Genomic DNA, 21,856 nt, shown 5'->3' with positions numbered 1-21,856 from the left:
TGGGGACTAAAGATGAAATTTCACCAAACCACAGGGACTATCCGTGCATTTTACTCATTCACTTATATAATGCATGTAAAATGAAATATTTTTTACTTGTGTATATAAATGTATATGTACAAGTATTCCACTAAATGCCATAAAATGGTTGCTAATGTCACACCATAGTACATATTGATCACTTGATAATATCATTATTCTCCAACATCCAAAGAACCTGTTTCCCAAAAACATGAAACGGTCAGTCGATACAACAATCATACAAAATAAAAAGAAAAGCGGGTTCGGTGTGCATACCTGAGACATTCGAGGTCTCGAATGTGGGTCCCGTGCAACGCACAACCGTGCACAATGTGACATGCATCGAACCTCTCGCTCCGAGTAATTGTCTCCAAGCCGTGGATCAATCAACTCAGCAATGGCAGCCTCCTCGAGCAATGGCCGGGCCTGTTAACCAAAATATACAATAATTAGAGGCGTAATGGCAGGGTGGGTAACGGCCCAAAACATATTCGGGTCACACGGGTCATAAACTAAGCAGTTAATGCGGTAAACAATCGGATATCGGTCAAGGACCTATTTTTGAGGTATAGGTTATCACGGTGGGATATCGGTAATTTTAATATCATGTAGAATTTATGTATGTCGCAATTTAACACTAACAATTTCGTATACTCTCCTACCATTAATAATTAGAAGAAAGGTACTGATATCGGGAAAATCGGTGATATATCGGTCAGATATCAGACAAATATCGGTCAATATCGCCGATAATATCGGTACCGATATTTTACGTGGGTTTTCAAAAGCATACCCATTCAGTAAGATATTGCTGGCCCTTTGGCCGGTTTATATCAACCGCTTTTCGTCCGGTAATGAGCTCAACTAACACAACCCCGAACGAATACACATCCGCCTTTTCAGTGATTTCACCACTTTGAGCGTATTCTGGAGCCAAGTACCTAAAAAACAACACGTTGGTAAACAAATCATACATCAAAATTTATAATAAAAATTAAATTTAGATACACAAAAAGTGTTTGGGGTTCACAAAAACCCAACCCGACCCGCCACCCCATGGCAAACAGGGGTGTTCAAAACCGGATATCCGAAATTTTCGGATACCAGGTAATCGGATATCCAGATATCCAATTATTTATTTTATTTTTTATTTTATATTTTTTATATCTATTTTAAACCGGATATTTCGGATATCCGAATATAAATTTTCTGATATCCGAAAAAATATTTTTGGATATTTTCAGAATTACGGATCTCTGAACTATATTTCCGAAAAATAAATTTATAAATTCGAAATCAAATTTATAAATATATTTCCGAAATTAAATTTATAAATTTTCGGATATCCAAAATTTTTAAAATCATTATTTGAATCCGAAATCCGAATTTTCGGATAGCTCGGATTCAGATCAGATAGTTCGGATCGGATATTCGGATACGGATACTTTTGAACACCCCTAGCGAACACATAAAATTGACCCCAAATTTAACCGGTTACCCAACCCACCCATTTTGTCACATCTGCCTACAACTATTAATGTGTATAACTAACTAATTAACTATAAATTGTGTGATTACCCAAATGTTCCAATTATCCTAGTTTCCTCACAGGTTTCGCCATCGGGTTGCCACCTTGCAAGTCCAAAATCTCCAACCTGTATACAATTTTCAAAACGAGATCTTGATCAGGGTTGACTTTAAAAGTCAAAATGTTTTTTGTAAAGTGAAAACATAGTAACATTATACATACCAATACTTCGAAATCATGAGTAAGGAGAATATTATTTGGACGCATATCGCGATGAACAATGCAGCCCACTCTGCATTCTTCATGAAGGTATCTTAACCCTCGAGCAGCTCCAATCGCAATCTTTTGTCGCGCAGACCATTCCAATAGCCCGTGATTCTGCCCTGCAAACAAAACGTTCACCTTTTTCTATTGGTTTTTGTTCACTTGAATGTTGAATATCACCAAACTTGACATGTCTAATTAGGGCTGCAAACATTGGCGTAGCTTAGTTGGGGCGGGAGGGGGCGGCCGACCCCCCGAACTTTTCGCTCAGTAGTGGAGAGTATGTAGTTTTTGTATAGAAACTTTTGGCTATATACGTTTTTACTCCCCCCCCCCCCCCCCCCACACACACACACAGAGTTTTATAGAAATTTTTTGGTACATACGTTTTCGACCCCCGGTCGAAAATCTCAAGCTTCGCCACTGGCTGCAAACGAACCAAACGTTCAGCGAACGGTTCGTGAATCGTGCGGCAGGAAGTTCGTTCGTTTATTAAACAAACGGACACGAACAATAAATTTCATTCGTTTAGTCGTTCTTTTATGTTCGTGAACGTTCGGTAGCGTGTTCGTTTGTGTTCGATAGTTCATTAGTGTTTTTAATTTTTATATTTTATTTAAATACTTTAAAATTCCGACAAATAAAATAATTAATAAGTGTCAATGTACTATGTATTATGTTCATGAAAGCTTGTTTGTGTTCGTTTATTTCCATTTGTGTTCATGAACATTAGTTTGTGCTCATTTGTGTTCGTCAACATTCGTTTTCGTTGGTTGCCTAAAATTAACAAACAAACACAAACGAACACGAACAAGTTCATTTCCTTAACAAACGAACATGAACATAAAATCTCGTTCGGTAAGTGTTCATGAACAGTTCGTGAACACCTATATTTCTTAACAAACGAACACGAACAGGGTCTTGTAAGTCTGCAGCCCTACGTCTAATTGTATATATCTTAAAGGAGAAACATGTACCATAGAGGTGAGTATCTAGTGAACCATTGCAAATATATTCATAAACAAGCAACCGTCGACCATCCTCTACACAAAATCCGATCAGCATGACAACGTTACGATGCTGTGCACAGCTTAAAACCTCAACTTCGGAGAAAAACTCGTTGTCCCCTTGAAAACTAGCGAGTTTATGCTGTTTGACCGCAACCATTCGACCATCTTTCAGAACCCCTCGATGTACAGATCCAAATCCACCTTCTGCCAAGAAGTTAGCTTCCGAAAACCCATTCGTAGCGTATTCAAGCTCGTTAAAACCGAACCATTTTGGTGGTGCTCCGAACACCGGTGCTTTATCTTGACAGATCGAACAGAGCGACGGAGATTTATGCTGCAGGTATCTCGTTACTGGAACCATCTCCCTCGCACATTTGGTTGACTTTTCGGGTCTGTGGTCAAGCTCCGAGAATTTTACACGTAATGCGTCGGTAATTGGATTGACATCGTCCAACCATGGTGAACAAAAGCTTGTTGAAGGCGAGGAACTCGTGTTTTCACGATCAGAATCGGAATCGGGATCAGATTCGTGAAGAGTCGTGTGTTTCTTTGTGTCCCAATCATGATCCGCAACCAAAAACGGAGAAAAGTCTAGATCTAAACTTGATAACGAAGAAGTGTTGCGATCAGTAGTGGTGAAAGACGAATGTTCGGGGCTGCTTACAGGTGTTACGTTTGGGACTTTGGTAGTATCACAAATGAGTTCATTTTCTTTGAAACAATTCGTTGGTGTTTGTAAACAAGAATCCGAATTCTCGACTTGTTTTGTTGGTGATCCGATCAAATTCAGGCGAAGTACTTTTGGACCGGATTTTTTTATCACGGCAACGTTGCATTCTAGATCCTCTATGCATGCTCTTGCCTCTTTTTTCAAGTTCCTGCGACCCGAAATCATTTTTACAATTTATATTTATAACAATTGAATATATCTAGGCCTGTAAATGAACCGCACGTTCATGAACGGTTTGTGAACTTGTTCGGCGGGAAGTTCGTTTATTTAATAAATGAACGAACATGAACATAACTTTTTGTCCATTTCAATTAACGAACAAACATGAACACACGTTTTGTTCGTTCATTTACATTTGTTCGTTTCAATCGAAATACATACGTAGTTATATTTATGTAAATATTAAACATAAAAGGAACTTTCTACTACTTATATAAATATAACTAATTGGTAATTGAGCTTTCTAGTAATAGAAATCGGTTTTCCAATGAAACTTATCGTAATTAATCACTAATAATCTATATATAAAAAATTACTTTAAGTTTGTTTATGTTTAATCAATAATGTTCATTTGGGTTGTTTATTGTTTGTTAAATTATGTTCGTTTAAGTTTGTTTATGTTCGTTTACGTTCATGAACTGTCCGTTTAGGTTTTAAACGAACGAACATAAACGAACACAAACAAGACCATTTTCTTAATAAACGAACATGAACAAAAAAATGTATTCGATTATATGTTCATGTTCGTTTAAGTTTGTTTGTTTATGTTTGTTTACGTTCATGAACTGTCCGTTTAGGTTTAAACGAACAAACATAAACGAACACAAACATGACCATTTTCTTAATAAACGAACACGAACAAAAAAAATGTGTTCGATTATATGTTCATGTTTGTGTTCGGTTAAAGTTAAACGAACGAACACGAACATGCCTTTGTACGTGTTCGTTCGGTTCATTTACAGGCCTATATACGTATTCTCTTTAAAACATGTGCGGATCCATCATTTTGCTATAATGTAGTATATGTACTTACGTATCCAAAACAACCCACTGTGTTTCGGTTTTCTTTGCTTCAGCAGCCACTATTCCATGAGGGGTGCCGGAAATGACCTTGATCTTCATCTTTATCTATCAGAAACCATCAAATTATTATACAAATTTAGTTGAACATCAAACATAAATTTCAAAGGCCAGCAAGAAAAAGAAACTACTCACTTTGTCGGGATCGTATATACTATGTAACTGTAGCATCATTTGGGAGCATGATTCGGTGATATCTTCCTTCTGGTCCCGAACATCACCCTGAAGAGATTTCCATAACTTATGACCTAAAAAAGTCAACATTAGCATTTAGTGCATAGAATTTGGTCAAGAACAACATATATAGTCTTGAACATTTGAAATCATAGTTGTTAATGGCGGATAGCAACAAATAGTGATAAGGTACCTATATGCTACATAGAAAATAGCGATAAATAGCGGGCGCTATTTTATAAATAGCGATACAATAGAAGAAAACATTATATGTATATTATATCAAAATACCCTGGTATATACGCTATTTTACATGTATATCTAACAAAAACCTAAAATCCAGCTATTTTATAGCCATATTTAATTGCTATTAATATTGAAAAAAACAAAAAAAAAACATTAAAGGCCGCTATCTATCGCTACAGACCATATAGCGAGCATGGACCTATACACCATGATATTCGCTATAGTGACCGTAGCGATCGCTATTGACAACTATGTTTGAAATTTAGAATCAAACTTGACAATGGACTTAAATTCCAAAAAAGACCATGTCAATAAGAAATCAAGAATGTGATTTGCCACGCCCCCCCCCCCCAATTTTCGCGAAACCGGGGGGCGGCAACGCATATACCTATACGAAAGTACTATTCATAACACTACGCATCGAAAAGTTCGGGGGGTCGGGCGCCCCCCGGACATAGCTTATCCACACTACTGTTGGTGTGTTCACGGTTCGGTTCATCCGGTTTTGACGAAACTTTTGGTCGGACTGCTAACTACAGTTTTGGAAAATGACAAAACACCAGTTTGGATGGGTCAGCTGATAGCCCATTTTTACGGTTTGGCTGGTTAACGGATTGAACCGACTTTTTTTTTTATATATACTTTTCCCAAAATCGTTTGATTGTATCGAATTTGGAATGATGGATGGTTGATGCATGTTTCATAAATAAACAAATAAATCGAAAGGTTAAACGGACGGTTTCAAGTTCCAAACCATAGGGTGGGATGGTTAAACCATCAAAATCGAACCGAATAAGTCTCAAACCTGCCAGACTTATTTTAGATTGTATGGTCTGACCGGTTTAAACAGTTTATAAACGAGTGACAGAACTATGCAGTTAATTCGGTAAAATATAGGTTATCTCGATGAGATATCGGAGGGATATCGGTAATTTTAATACAATGCAGAATATATATATTTAGCAATTTAACACCAATAATTCAGTGATATATCAGCGATATATCGGTGATATCGGTCAAATATCGGTTATATCGGTCAAATATCGGTGATATATCGGTTATATCGGTCAAATATCGGTCAATATCGCCGATAGTACCGATATTTGACACCGATATTTTACTAAGTGACCGATATCACCGATATAACCAATATATCACCGATATTAACTGCATAGTGTCAGAATATCATAAACTGATAGATGTGAAAATACTCAAGCCCTAAAATGTCAAAAATCAAGAGTCAAACAAACAAACTTACACAAGATCAAAGAGAGCTTATGAACCCTAAATCTAAACAAAAACTTAAACAACGGATTAATGAGGTTAAGATGGATTACTTGAAGTGTGAGTAGGGATGACCACCAGCAATTTAGCACAATCACCAGGCTGAACAACATGGGTCAAAGCCCAAATCAAAGCATTTCTTGATATTTCTCTTGATGCTTTCACTGCAATAAGCACAACTCTACCACTCTTTTGCCTCTTCATCATTTTTCAAGAAACCCACAATGTGGGTCCCAAACAACAAGATTTACCCAAAATGAGAGCCCCCCACTATGCCTATATGATCAGATCTTTGAACAATAAATACCCACAAACAAACTCCAATTTATTCATCATATTTCAAGAAACCAAGACAAAAAGCAGCAAACTTTACCCAAATTAAAGACACCCAATTAGCCAATTTGTTAAAAAATCATCGAAAGTTTCGCTTTCTAATGTTGGAAAAACAAGAAAATGTGGAGACTTTTTCACAAAATCAGAGCCGAAAAAGGTGTCTTTTAGTCAAGATTTCACAACAAATGCATGATGGAAAGAAAACAAAGAAAGCCTGCAAAGGCAATCGGATCACATTATTTGCACAACAGGGTTCTGTGTGAAAACAACAAAAAAGAAGAGCCAAAAGGGTATCAGAATTCAGAAAGATCGAAACAAAACAAAACATTGGTGTTTAAAGTAATGAAAGGGTGACCCACATCTTTGTATGATACTAATATTATTGAGTCAATGGTAGATAGGATTGGAGCCCTCTCTTTATTTTACTATTTTTGATTGTTACATTTTTGTGAAAAGTCGTTTAAAGACACATTTAATGGGCCTCATTCCCTAGAATAATCATTGTACTAAAATTAATGAGCTTTTAGAGTTAGAGGTTGCTTTGAATTAGGGTTTTTCACGACCCGAATCGAGCGGATCTTTGCTCGTGTTTGGTTCGTTTACAGTCGAGTAAAATTCGAACGAGCATATTCGAGCGTGTAATTTTCGAGCGAGCGGCGAGCGAGAAGCGAGCAACGGGTAATTTGGACAACCATAGATTTAGCATGTTTCCTTCGACGTCTCCGCTATCAGGTCACGAATAAGGTCCAATTGTCCGAGAATGACACTAAGATTGAGATCGGATCGTCCGAGGATGAGGCTCGGGTTGAGGCAGGTGAGACGATGAATATACAACAAAGAACAATTGTCGCATTGTGGCGTATGATGAGAGCGAGAGACGATTGTCGACTGAAGATTGATGAGAGAAAGATGTCAAAATTTTTTATTGGTTTGATTAAGTTAGTATGGACAAATATAATATAGTGGTCCAAATCTAATAGAGTGTTATGGACTTATGGCTAAAATATGAATATACATGTAATTTGTGTATATATATATATATGTATGTAATAAATTAATAAAAATTAATTCGAGCCGAACCGAGCCAAGCGGACCTTTGCTCATGCTTGGCTCGTTTGCAAACCGAACCAAACCGTGCGAGCATATTCCAAGTGTTTTCCGAGCGATCGACGAGCGAGCGATTTGAACAGCCCTGCTTTGAATCTTGGACACTAGAATTGTTTACTTTTTATCAATATTTTTAGATTTTGAAAGAAAAAACAAAGGGATATGTTCTTTGGAATATGTAAATTCTTGCTAAAAATTAAATTAAATTGAGCTTAAACGATCATGAACTTATATTGATATATATCTATTAATTCATCACATCTTGATGAATAGTAAGTTATTTTTGTCTTTTTGTGGTTTTTGTTTTTTTTTTTGGTGATAACTTTAGGGTATTTTTTCATTTTTTGTTTTAGAAGTTTATTTTTGTTTTTATAATTCATTACATCTGGATTTATTCGTCGTTTGATTGCTACTTAGCATAGTGTTTGATTGTCATGTTTGGTATCTTAGTTTTTTTTTTGTTCGATTGCTATTTAGTACGATGTTTGGTAGTTTTTATGTTATGTGAGTCACTTGGTGTTTAAAATTCATGTTTTGGTTTTACATTTTTCCCGGTTTTAGTTGTGGTTCGATTGCTATTTAGCACGGTTACTCCCGACACTGCAATACTGGTAACACGGTTTTGGACCCCTCCTTGCAACGTGGGAGGCTTATGACTAGTTAATGCCTATTTACTAAGCAAGTTTAAGTCTAAATTTTATGTATCGAGCTTAAAAAGGCATGCGGGCTCAAAGGAGTTTGTTATTTATATTTATATTTTTTTACTTATATATATTGGTATTTATCTTTATAACTATACTAGATTATCACCCGTTGTGCCTACGGGTTGTTTTATTTTATTAGTTATTAATCATCTATATTTTTTAAGTATAACGACTTATATTTTTAAAATTTGTGAGGACATTCACCGATAATTCTATATAAATTATGAGACAAGATTATTGGTTTACTGTGTGAGGATATAATCTTTGATTTTAAAATAAATAACATGTGGCTATTGAGCAGCTGGAATACTTACTTAGAATACCAACTTCAACATAATAAAGTAGTCAATATAAGACACAATAAAGTAGTCAATACAATTTAGGAAAATTTATTTCAAATCAAAATAACTTAAAGGAAAACTTCAAATAAATCAAATTGGAAGTGAAAATTATATCATAAGTTACCAAATATCTCCTTGTAAACCACTGTGGCAACCCTCGCCCCCTATCTGTCCGGGAACGGGCGGCCGCGAGACCAGTTTTGGTGGTATCATTTGTTTATCATTTTGGCAGCGGAAATTTCATCAGGACCGTAGTTAGAAAATGTTTATCAGAGTAAATACCACACTTTTATAGTATTAAACATATGTGGATAAAACCCAAGTTTTCATTACAAACATTTTCATAGGGAAAATCCCTATTTTATTGAATAAAACATCTTCTTTTATTTAAGTAACTTTTATAGCCACTTTTCCAAGCCTTCAGTGTTGTCCAGCTGGCTTCTAGTTGGCTTTCACATTTTGTTACCTGAAACGCGTTTTAAAAACATTTTGTCAGTGGGAAATACTGGTGAGTGAATCCCAGTTTAATCAAGAAGAGTTTTATCCTTTAACAGTATTGAGAGCTATCACATTGTTTATTTCTACACAATTACTCATTCAGTATTGTCAATCCTGACTGGTGGGTCATATTACACATTGGCTAACTCGTTGTCCAATGGTAACGTGTTCCACATTTTGTATACAAAACCCCCAACATACCGGCAGTAATTGAAGAACTACAAAGACTCAATCACTGCTTAATCACATTGTAAAACATTTAAGGTTTTGTAAAAACAATTTACAAAAAGGAGATTACTCACAAAAAGATTTACACAAAAGAAGGATTACTCACATTGTTGTCTTAGATTTCTTATAAGATTTCCTGGTGATTATCTATAATTTACACAATGCACACGCGTTAGTATAATAACCCTTTATATTTACATTAGTAATACCCTCCCCGAGACGGCATTCCAATGACTACGCCGGGCAGAACCTCGACAGCCGTTACGGAACCTTGGATCAATCGGGCAACGTATCTAATACGTAACCGGGGTTATAATACTTACAACGGAGCATAACTTCATTAATTAGGGGGTATTATACCCGATAATTATGCCTACTATTCAGAATTTGAGAGAGAATCGAAGGAATTGAGCAACGGAAACTGAAGGCTGAGGACCTCTATATATATGCGTCCCTTCAACTTCCCTCGCGGCCCACGTAAGATTAAGCTAAGGCTTACGCGGCCCGCGACATAGAGTAATAGGGCGTAGGCTTGCTAATTCGTCGAGTTAGGGTTGACACGATGATGACACGTGGCACGCTAGGGTTTCGTCTGAGTTTGGAGCTGTCACGCCCCGCGTAAGATCCCTAAGGGGTCTACGCGACCCGCGAGCGACATTAAAACTTTGTTTTTAATTAATTTTTAATGATATATCGTATATTGGGCTCGGTTTTCACATACGGGTTGTATTTTAGGACATATAGGAATATTTTAATATATTAGGGCGTCAGAAAAATTCAGGAGGGTTGTTATAACCACGTTAGATGTCTGCGTTGTCGGTTTACCATCAGTATCAAATACTAAAATTTTGACACCTTATCTCGTCTTGACTCTTGATAAAGCGACATACAATTGACCATAAGTAAAAACAGGATCTTTTAAATAGAGACAAACTATGGATAACGATTGCCCTTGACTTTTGTTAATCGTCATAGCAAAACAAACTGATAACGGAAATTGCCTTCTTTGAAATTGAAAAGGTATCTTCTTGTCTGAAGGAATCATACTAATCCTTGGAATAAAAACTCTGGTGCTCATATTTTCGCCTGATATTACTTCAGCTTCAATAACTCGTTTACCAAGAAAGGTTACTTGAAGTCTAGTTCCATTACACATTCGTTTAAATAAAACAACCAATAAGGTTGCAATTTACTGGATGCCCTTAGTCTGGAATGAATGGAGTAATGATCCATTAGAATATTAACGGGTCTTATTCAAGTCATATGACTTGGACCAGTTAACTAATAAATAAATCGATACAGTTCGCTAGATTAATCGGAGACCAAATAGAATATGGTTTGTACCCTCACAAGTACCATGACTTGTATAATATGGGTCAAACAATAATATATTCTGATTATAAATCAATTTGAAGGAATTTGACCTAATTCAGTTAACTTATATAAACTAAGCTATGTATGTCAACCGTACACGCATAGGCGGCATCGGATGATCGGATGAGTCAATGTCAAGTTCACTATGCCAAAACATGTTTAATATATCACCACATCAGTAGGTATTTCAATTTATGTGTTCATCATGATTTAAAATAATTTTATACGCAAAAGGGAAAAATCGGCATTTTTAAGGCACATTATAAGAACTTGTATAAAACCCGACAACTGATTATGATCAAATGGTATAACCTTAGAGGGTTATTCCATACATTAATATGATCATAATACAACTTCAAATCAGTAGCTAACTTAGCTTAAACGGGTCAGAATCGAAAGTCAAAGCAGAACTCAAACTGCTTGACTTTCGGTTGCAAATCGAGCTATAAGCAGGAAATGATGGGTTGAACATGATCTAACATGTTCTAATATGTTACACCAACTGATATAATGTCAAAAATTATATATTCAAATTGGTTGTTAATCTAGGGCCATTATTCGTTTCCTAATCATTCCCAACCTCTACCAACTTCCAATTCGAGCTCAATCTCTGCAACTAATGAAGAACACATATAGGGCTCGTTTCTTGTTCATCCGAATTTGTCATCAATTCTTAACTAAATCAGGTACAGGTTATATGTTTTTCATATGGTTTTTCGAGGTCTACAAAACCCCCTGTCAATTTTACAAAACAGAGAGGTTTTGTAAGTCGACCCATTTGGGTGCAAATCTAAGTCTAAGCTAATTGGGTTTTTAGGATTTAACAAACTAACACTTAAATTGAAGTTTGTAGTATGTGATTTAAGTGATTCTAAGCATGTTTGAGTTTTCAATTTGTCATAAACTTGTATGCATGATTTTATACGAATTAAATTTGAATATGTAGTTATGGGTCAAATTGGTCATTATGCATGTTCTTGAGTTACAGGTTGTTAATTGTCAATGGGTTGTGACCATGAATCTATATTTGATTAGTTGTTAATGTATCATAGAATCCATGCTTAGGTTTACATGTTTAAAGTCTTGTATGATTAGTTGGTTATTAGGGCATGCACGGTTCGGTTCGGTTATTGGCATTAACCGAAACCGAAGTCATCGGTTAATCTTTTTTATTAACCAATATGTTTTTGGTTAATCGGTTTGGTTTATTTGGTTAGATTTTTGGTTTTTGGTTAAACGGTTCGGTTAATTTCGATTAATAACTAAAACCAAATTTGTGCTAAAAAAATAAATCCCCATAAAAAATGTGAATGTATGAGAAAATATTTTATTAGAATCTTAGGATAAATTTGTCATTCACAAAAATATTAAACATTTATTGTTGTATATATGTATACACAGTCACATAATATACAAATAATCACGAATTAAGATAAAATTATGGGCTTACATATTGTGGCAATCTGCATGTTTCGAATCCGTACCGTTCCTTTAGGCTATATAATTTTACTTTTGACAAAGAGTAAACTGTCATTTTGGTCCCTGTGGTTTGGGCACTTTTGCTATTTTAGTCCAAATCTCAAACCTTTTAAATCTGGGTCCCTGTGGTTTCATTTTTATTGCCATTTTAGTCCAAAATTCAAAAAACCTCTTATTTGACTGTTGAAAACTATCTATTTTGTCTTTTTGTGCAGGGTCAATTTTATCCATCTTAATTTATTATAACATATTAATAAACTAATTAATTATACATAATTTATTTAACCCCTATATAAACAGCAGATTATATTTCTCCCTCATTACCACACATCATCTTCCCAAAAAAAACCCTAATCCCACAACAATCTTCCCCTACAATGACATGTGCAAACCACCATTGTCGTTCAGGCTCCACATGAGCATCAAGCTTGTTGAGGTCGTTGATCCTACAACCGATTTGAAGCTGAGAAATATCCTTTTATCTCGTTCCGATACTATAATTGTATTAGTACTTGTGTTTGCTTTATTAATTTTTAAGTTGTAATGAAATTATTACATGTTTTTGTTTAATTCTTTACTTGATTTGTACTCTGGTTTGAGAAACCTGAGCTGTATCATCCGCAAAAGGAACGGAATTCGAAGCAGTTTCGTGAGGCTTTATATCCATTTGAGGTAAAGTGTGTGTGCCAATGGATAATTAAGTTGGTGGTTTAGTGATAACAGGAGTATATGAAGTTATTGATTATGTGTGTTTTTGAATTGAAATACAGCGTAGACAGGCGAAAATTTCGTATACCGGTAAGTTCATGGTGGATGTTTGTTTTAAGTATGGTGATGGTCCTGATGGAGTTGTTATTAGAGAGAAGTTCAGTTTTGGACAGTTGCAGGGGAAGATTGTTGTGGTATTAGGGTTTTTTTTTGGAAGATGATGTGTGGCGATTTTGAGGGTAGTTTTTTTTTTTTTTGGGAAGATGATGATTAAATGGGAGAGAAATATAATCTGTTGTTTATATAGGGATTAAATGAATTATGTATAATTAATTTAGTTTATTAATATGTTATAATAAATTAAGATGGACAAAATTGCCCCTGCACAAAAATACAAAATAGCTAGTTTTCAACACTCAAATAAGGGGTTTTTTGAATTTTGGACTAAAATGGCGCAATCAAAGTGAAACCACAGGGATCCAGATTTAAAAGGTTTAAGATTTGGATTAAAAGGACAAAAATGCCCAAACCACAGGAACCAAAATAGCAGTTTTCTCTTTGACAAATGATATTTATGCTTGAAATATTAAATGTGTCAGCGAAAAACGAAATTTCGCTAATTATTAACTGATTCATTATATTATAATATATAGGAAAATTGGTTTTTAATAAACCAACCTTTGTCCCGTTGGTAAATAATAATCTTACCTACGTAATTGGTATACAATAATCCTACCTATCAACATGTTGGTACTCAATGAACTTTCGTTAATTTTTTTTAACTGAAGTTAGTTTTTAAGTTTTATTTATTACATAAACAGTTTCTGTAGTTGTAATTTACTAGTTCTAACCATTTTAAAACTAGTAAATTACAGTCCCTTGAGGTTTTTTTGTTTTATAAAATAGTTAAAACTAGTAAATTACAACTAGAGGGACTTTTTGTGTAATAAATAAAACTTAAAAATTAACTTCAGCTAAAAAAAATTAACGGAAGTTTATTGAGTACCAACATATTGATAGGTAGGATTATTGTATACCAGTTACGTAGGTAAGATTATTATTTAACAACGGGACAAAGGTTGGTTTATTAAAAACCAATTTTCCAAATTATAATGGTTTGTCGAAACCGCACACTACTACCCTACTACCCTCTCATCTAGATATTGGGCTGCTATTTTTGAATCCTCTCTACATGAGTCGCATATCCTTGATCCAAACCCAATGCCAGCCCAATAAACCCACCTGGTTAAGAATAAAACATGAATAATAGGCTATTCGATCTTAATGAGTATATCTATCTGCTGGTTTGATATTAAAACGGAATTAATTTGCATTCGATGATTAAAGATTAGCTACGAATGTGTTATATGATGACTGTTAAAGCTTTGATATGGGTCTTTCTTCATGAAACGTACAAGTAACTTTTCGTATGGTACAACCCACATAAGTATTGGGTGATAATTGTCTCATTCGGATTGATCTAAAAAAAAGGGATAAAGAATTGTGTTATGTCCGTACAACCACGTAGTCGCACAATTGAAGGTCTGGCCCCACTTTTACTCGTACAAAGTTTTGGTCGGTCGCACACATAAATCCAATCGCACACTAGTCCTTTTTTTGGGCCTCATGGGCTGTATATATGTATATGTAACCACCTGGACCGCACATGGGAAGCCCATGTTTTCTAGACAGTCGCACACCACTTGTTCATATGCTTTCAAATAATGGCCGCACAATTGTATTTCGACCTAAGAGGGCAAACAACAACTACGTCAAAGTTTCGGTACTACACAGTTTAGTAGCTCGTTATGGGATGGAATTCCCACAACATGTTCTGATAACATGGTAACTCATAAAACAAATGTTTTTGGATAACGTGAAAACCTTTTTGAAAACCGTGAACTCGCCAACTTTATGTTGACACACTACTGCATGCTTGCAGGTCCGTAGATGCTGTGCTGGAGTCCGCTTAGAGCGTTGTGGTGGTCGTCTACTATTTATGTTTTCATGCTTCCGCTAAACCCTTGAACTTTATCTATTAACTATGTTTGGAACTTTATTTTAAAGACTTATTACTATATATTACTATATATTATTACTATATATTACTATATATTATTATTATTACTATTACTATATATTACTATATATTACTAAACGAATTGAAATGAATAGTGATTTTAATATTATAATAATTTATAGTTTTTTTTAATACTTTTATTACTTTAATATTATAATGAGTTAATTATTGTTTTCGTCCTTGTGGTTTGTCAAAAATTACTATTTCAATCCATTAGTTTAAAAATTGCGATTTTAGTCCCCGTGGTTTCACTTTCGTAAACTATTTCAGTCTATGTGGTTTCACTTTCGTAACCATTTCAATCCACTTATTCTGTTAGTAAAGGGACTGAAATGGTTACAAGGTGGACTGAAATGGTTACGAAAGTGAAACCATAGGGACTGAAATTGCAATTTTTAAACTAATGGACTGAAATAGTGATTTTTGACAAACCACAGGGTCGAAAACAGTAATTAACTCTATTATAATAATAGCTTTTTTCTTTACTTTTAAACTTTAATCCTTTTTTTGATATCAGGGGTTGGGATAAGCTTGGTGTCAACCGGTATCGAACCAGTACTGGTATCGAAAATACCGGGACGGTCCTGTTCGGTATCAGTACGTGAAGGTAAAAAACGGCACTAATACAGAAAACGCCAAAAGTTGGTGCCGAATTGATATTGGAAATCTTTTGGTTCGGGAAATTTAGTGCTGCTACCCGGTACCATTTGCTCATCCTTGATCACGGTTACCATACGAACAACGGTATCGTACAACTTTTTTTTTGTTGATTTTCTTCAACTTTTATTTTTTTTTCTTATTTTAGTTTCAGGGGTAGGGATGAACTCGGTGCCAACCGATACAGAACACCGGTTGCGGTACCGGTATATGAAGGTAAAAAACGGGTGTGAACCGGTACCAGGAACGCCAAAAGTCGGTACCGAATTGGTACTTAAGATCTTTTGGTTCGGCAAATTTGGTACCGGTACCCAAAACAATTTGCTCATCTCTGACCACGTGTTTCATACGAACAACATCGTTACCATACAACTTTTTTGGTTGATTTTCTTTCGGTTATCTTTTAGTGTTTTTTTCTACATTTTCTTTTTATTCTTGTCAGCAGTTCTGTTCGCAACACGCTCGTAGTTATTTCAAACCACATGTAAACACAGACTAAATAACAAAAGAAATTCGCCGCAACACGACGAACTTCTTTAAACCTAGTTATGTTTTAGACTGGAATGCTATGTCACAAATTATGTCGCCGATGGTTTTTATTTTACTTATATTAAATGTTTGATGTAATTGGTGGCTTGATCCTGGGCAGTCACACGCCTCGCGGTGATACTCCTCCGCACGTGGGATTTGAGGGTGTGACACATATAAAAAAATAATAAACATTGGGCTTGTTTGTTCGGTTCGGTTATTGAAAAATGAATAACCATTATTGAACCGAAAATACCGGTTTCGGTTATTTTCATTTTCTCGTTCGGTTTGGTTAATTCGGTTCGGTTTTATTGGTTAATTCGGTTTTCTGCTCACCCTGAGTTGGTTAACACATGTCATTTAATCAACACATATGCGTAGTTTGTTTAAAAAGATAGTCTTAGATGCTTCGTTCGTTAAACTTGTAAACATGAAATATGTTTATAATATGCTAATTAACCTTAAAGTTGTGAACTTGATAATTATTATGCATGTTAGCTAGGGTTTTAGAAATTATTTGTTAAATCCAATGTTTATCATTTATTTTAGCTTTAAATGTCGTTTTAAATTATGTCTTAGGATTCAATTGTCAAGTTTGTTACTTTATTGCATGAATCATTATTATGGATGTATATTATGCCATGTTATGCTAACTGTTACTCGATTATTAATTTTAGAGGCAATTATATATTTTATCTCAAATGTCACATTGTGTGCTTATGTCTTGTATGTTGGATACAACATTGCATGAGTTTCGTTAAATACTTGTGTACACATATTCAAAATATTACATTAGTGTTTATAATTAATTAAATTAAATGGATCATTGGGTGGCTTTGTAGCCTACGTATACAATCTCCAAAGTCCTCACGCTTACAAACCAATTAACGATGGCAGCCACTTCCCAAATAGGGGTGGTAAAACAAGCCCATGTTATTTACTTTGGGTCAATATGGGTAAATTTTAAAATGAAATGGGTCAAGATGGGTCAAGAAAATTATTCAAGGAGGTAATGATGGATTGTTTAGATACAACTTACATTTGTTTAAGGGTCAGGATTGGTCAAAAGAATTCTTCCAATAGGTGAGGATAGATAGATAAGATATAAACCTTGTGGTTGGCACAAATTCATAAGAATTCAATGGAATTGGAATCTGAATCCCACGGGTCAACAACTGCCGCAACCGACCACTTTCTTCACCAGCGACCGCCCTCACCGCCACCCCTTAACACCACCGTTGCCGACCGCACAATAGATAGGGATAATTATTGGACACAAATATAATAGATAAATATGTTTTTTGTTGTGTTAGGGATAATTACAAGGAGTCCTTGTTTAGTTATTATTGTACTAGGAGTCAATCAATGAAATGTTTTTAAAAAAATATAAAACAACGTTAATACTTAAACTAAAGATAAGTGTATTATTGTGTTAGGTATAATTACAAGGAGTCCTTGTTTAACGAAATGTTTTTTTTAAATATAAAACAACGTCATACTCAAACTAAAGATAATAAAATTTTTAATTTTTTTTTTTACTATTGATGGAACTAAATAAGGGGACCGGGTTGGGGGGTTGGTGGTGTATTTTCCATTTGGATGTGATTATTTTTTGCCTTTTCAATCTTTTAGAACTTTCTATTATCTATAATGTTGTCTTGACCTTAATTGTAACCAATAAATTAAAGAATTGACGGAAAAATCCCTTCTTACGCATATGTCTAGATGTTTGTAGGAGCTAATATAAGAAGAAAATTAAACAATTGAAGTAAGTTATTAGATGCTTAAATCATTACATATAATGATATAATGAAAGTTAAAGCTTGAATGGTTTATAAGATTTGGACATGTCATTAATTTAAAAAAAAAGGACCTAATGATCATTTTGTTTTGTTGTGTAAAAATAAATAATGCATTTAAAGGTTATACGAGTGGTTATCTGTTTAGACAAAATTTAAGAAAAACGACATAAACAAACTTTATAGCATTTTTCACATGCAAATTTATTAGATTGCATATATAGTTGTTTGTTGGGACCGTAGATGGACAAAACCTTCCTATGATTAAATATTATATACTGATTGATTTCTAATATAATGTGCTATTTTGGTTGATTTAGTAATGCTTGTAGGTCAAATGTATAGTCATTTGTAACCTAATACGTATTATTTAATTCGTTTACCATATTAAAATACATTGACGTAATTATATAATTCTTTTAGATAAGTATAAACAAACAACTTACTATATTCATACAACACACAACCGAAATCTTAAAATGAAACAGGTTCATAACCTGAACTTTATTCATATACACAACACATTTGAAGAAGCAATATATTGTCCCCAGACTTCCCAACTTCAAAAGTCTCAAAACATCCATGTTGATCTCATGATCACCAACTTACTCTGCACTGATTGGAAGCTGCAGAGAAGATACAGTTAGACTACCATTTCAAAACAATAATTGAAACAACGGATTTACATGTATAGTTGAATTTTAATTAACTTTAACTTTGCATTTTTCATTATTATTATTATTATTATTATTATATTTAATACGTAATTTGGATGTCTTTAGAGATTTATGAATTATATATCATCTTTATTATATATAATAATACACGAGTTTCTAACCTACAAACAGTAATACCTGAGAGACGAGTTCGTTAGATTGGTCAGGAATAAGAGGACCATATGTGCAATTCTTAACCTCTTCAAACAGCGCTCTATCGTACGCTATAGTTTCAGTCGCAAATTTGAACACGAGCTTAGTGCCAACCATTGTGACGCCGTACATATCTGTCCATACGCCCGTAGACGGGAGTTTATCCTTATGGCCTCTCATCCCAGAAATTTTACCTAAGGTGATCTTTCCGGTAAACACCGGGGCGAAGTAATTGGGGTATACGTACGTTACGTAACATGGTTCCTTAAAGTAGACGGTGAAGCTGAAGGTGGGTGGCAAAATGCTCGCGATGGATATATCGTAATCTTCAACGGGTTCAGGTATAAGGCCGGGGGGGAATCCTTGTAGTTGGAGAAGTAGGTGTAAGTCTAAGTCTAAGTTTAGGGATGCGGCTGAGGTGGAAGGTGTGAGTGCAACAAGGGCGAGGAGGAGGAGGAGAGACATGTGAGAATTAGCAGTTGCCATGCTTAAATATATATATTGCTTCTTAAGTTAAGTTGTGAGGACTTGATAAAATGAGAGTGTAGTATATATAGGCAACAAAAGCCACCCATCCATTTCAAAAATCAATTTAATAAGTATTATAAATTTATAGTCACGTTTTTTATCCATTTCAAAAATCAATTTTAATAAGTATTATAAATTTACAATCACGTTTTTTAATATATGTTTTGTTCTCTAATATATGCTTTAAATAAACTAGAATTTTTAACCAATATGTGATATTAATATTAATATACTCGTAGTAGTAGTTACATACGTAATAAACAATAGAAAATTGTTAACTTATCTATTGCTTATTATATATGTAACTACTACGAGTATATTATGATGTGACCAACGTTTTTTCGGGTACCGGATATCCGACTGCAAATTTGTACTATCCACACGTCTTTTGGGCTTATCTTGCGTTGTTTGAGGGTATGAGTTCAAATGATGAGTAAATCAAGAAAATGGCAGAACTGATGATGACCAAGTTTCAAAAATATTGGTAAAATTTTAGTCTTACCTTAGCCATAGTTGTAGTGTTGGATCATAGATTCAAGTTGCATTTTATTGACTGGAGTTATTCACAAATATATGGAGAGGCGAGCCTCGAATATTCAAATGTTGATCAATTTTTGAATTCTACATTTAATGAAGATGTCAACATGTTAAATGTGGCCGGTGATGATAGAAGGGATGATCCAACACGTGCTTCAAATGCAAGCAAAGAGGTTGAGGATACAATGGATAATTCTACACATGCCTATGGAATGAGAGCAAGACTTGAGGTGATATATATATATATATATATATATATTGTGTTTAATTATTGACTAACTAATTTCCTAATGTTTTTTTTAGGATTTTGATCAATTTCAAAGTAAAGATTTTACAATTAACAAAAAATCAGAATTGCAAATGTGTTTGGAGGAGTCAAGGGTTGACAGAAGCTTCGAACTTGATGTGTTGGCTTCTTGGAAAGCCAATGAGTTTAGATATCTCGCACTTGCGAGAATGGCAAGAGACTTTTTGACCATTCTGGTATCTACTGTCGCATCGGAGTCTACATTCAGTGCAAGTGGAAGAGTACTTAATGAACATCGAAGTTCATTTAGCAAAGATACCGTTGAGGCTCTCATATGCACAAAAGATTGGTTATTTGGAGATTACTGTAAATGTCTTTTCTCTTGATTTTACTATGTCTTTTTGCATAGTTTTCTATAAATGTTATTATGTATATTTGTTTGTACTTTGTAGGTTCAAACCAAGTTAGTGTAGATGAGCTCACAGAAGATATAATGTCGCTTGACATTAGCCGTGAATCAGATGCTTCAAATTATGTGAACAATCCTAAGGTATCCACTCCAAATGCTTCAAGTAGTGTTGCATGTTAACAATCAGAGAACATTCTAAGGTACCCACTTCAAATGTTTCTATAAATGTTGCTTGATAAACCTATATGAATGAGTTTATGTCAAATTGTCCATGCCTAATACGACTATAATTATTTGTGTATAGGTTTGATTGTTTGGAATTGAAGATCTTGAGAAAGAAAGACACATTGGAACTTGAATGTTAGAAACTATTTGGATGTTATGATTAGACTTTTATGGATTTCGTTTTAAGCTTGTTAAGACATTATGTGTTTATGCATGTTTTATGACTTTTGTGAACCTTTGGCGACTAAATTTTCACTAAGCATGTTCCTTAATCGTTAATTTCAAATATGGAATAACATGCTGTGTCGTGTCTTAACAGGCCGTGTTCGTGTATTAATAGGTCGTGTTTGGGGCTTAAACAGGTCATATAATATCTTAACAAGTCATTTCATGTAACCTGTTTATTAACAGGTTCGTGTTCATGTTTGGAAAATTTGACACGATAAGATTTCGTGCCGTGTTCGTGTTTACATATTTCGTGTTCGTGTCTTAACAGATCAGGTTGACTCGATATACCAGCCCTAGTTAAAACCCTGGAATCTTTTCATAAATAAATAATTATTTTTTAATTAAAAAATAATAACTTGGTACATGCTTTTATTTTCCTTGAAAGACCACAAGTATGGTTCCATTAAAACTGAAGAAAAAAATTACACGTGGAACACGAAAGGGTAGAAGACGACGGGGAGTGGAGGGTTTAGGTATATATGGGGTTCATAATTAATCTATTTTTTTAACGTTAAATTTATTTTATTTCGTTTGTGGGACTTGAACCCAAGACCTCCCTTTCCTAATGTGTTTAAAATTTTTTTGTCTTTATTAATGGACCATCACCCCATTAGTATTAATTTATTTTTCTAATTAAAAA

The 21,856-nt window shown here is 34.5% G+C and overlaps 2 protein-coding genes across 2 annotated transcripts; both read right to left on the bottom strand.

Annotated features, from left to right (window-relative positions):
* Nucleotides 1-67: 67 nt before the first annotated feature.
* Nucleotides 68-7,034, bottom strand: LOC110886952 (inactive protein kinase SELMODRAFT_444075). The gene is made up of 9 exons (XM_022134840.2): nt 6,391-7,034; nt 4,769-4,881; nt 4,587-4,681; nt 2,791-3,701; nt 1,772-1,932; nt 1,600-1,676; nt 815-962; nt 298-447; nt 68-217 (listed from the first exon to the last, which is right to left on the bottom strand). Exons 1-9 carry the CDS (start codon nt 6,542-6,544, stop codon nt 179-181), a joined length of 1,848 nt encoding a protein of 615 aa, XP_021990532.1. The 5' UTR covers nt 6,545-7,034; the 3' UTR covers nt 68-178.
* An 11,656-nt stretch (nt 7,035-18,690) lies between these two features.
* On the bottom strand, nt 18,691-19,563 carry LOC110886951. Its single transcript, XM_022134839.2, has 2 exons — nt 19,028-19,563; nt 18,691-18,799 (listed from the first exon to the last, which is right to left on the bottom strand). The coding sequence occupies exons 1-2, from the start codon at nt 19,526-19,528 to the stop codon at nt 18,779-18,781; spliced, it is 522 nt and encodes a 173-aa protein (XP_021990531.1). The 5' UTR covers nt 19,529-19,563; the 3' UTR covers nt 18,691-18,778.
* Between the last annotated feature and the right edge of the window lie 2,293 nt (nt 19,564-21,856).

The sequence above is a fragment of the Helianthus annuus genome, chromosome 10 (genome assembly GCF_002127325.2).
Source record: "Helianthus annuus cultivar XRQ/B chromosome 10, HanXRQr2.0-SUNRISE, whole genome shotgun sequence".
Taxonomy (NCBI): domain Eukaryota; kingdom Viridiplantae; phylum Streptophyta; class Magnoliopsida; order Asterales; family Asteraceae; genus Helianthus; species Helianthus annuus.
This window is presented reverse-complemented; position numbering and strand designations above follow the sequence as displayed.

What these genes read in the sequence shown, in the direction of transcription:
- LOC110886951 (XM_022134839.2), bottom strand. Translation starts at nt 19,528, where the DNA reads ATGGCAACTGCTAATTCTCACATGTCTCTCCTCCTCCTCCTCGCCCTT. An exon ending in CTAACGAACTCGTCTCTCAG is followed by an intron (nt 18,800 to 19,027) that starts GTATTACTGTTT and finishes TCTTCTCTGCAG; the next exon opens with CTTCCAATCAGTGCAGAGTA.
- LOC110886952 (XM_022134840.2), bottom strand. Translation starts at nt 6,544, where the DNA reads ATGATGAAGAGGCAAAAGAGTGGTAGAGTTGTGCTTATTGCAGTGAAA. An exon ending in CATCCCTACTCACACTTCAA is followed by an intron (nt 4,882 to 6,390) that starts GTAATCCATCTT and finishes TGACTTTTTTAG; the next exon opens with GTCATAAGTTATGGAAATCT. An exon ending in AGGATAATTGGAACATTTGG is followed by an intron (nt 963 to 1,599) that starts GTAATCACACAA and finishes GTTGTTTTTTAG; the next exon opens with GTACTTGGCTCCAGAATACG.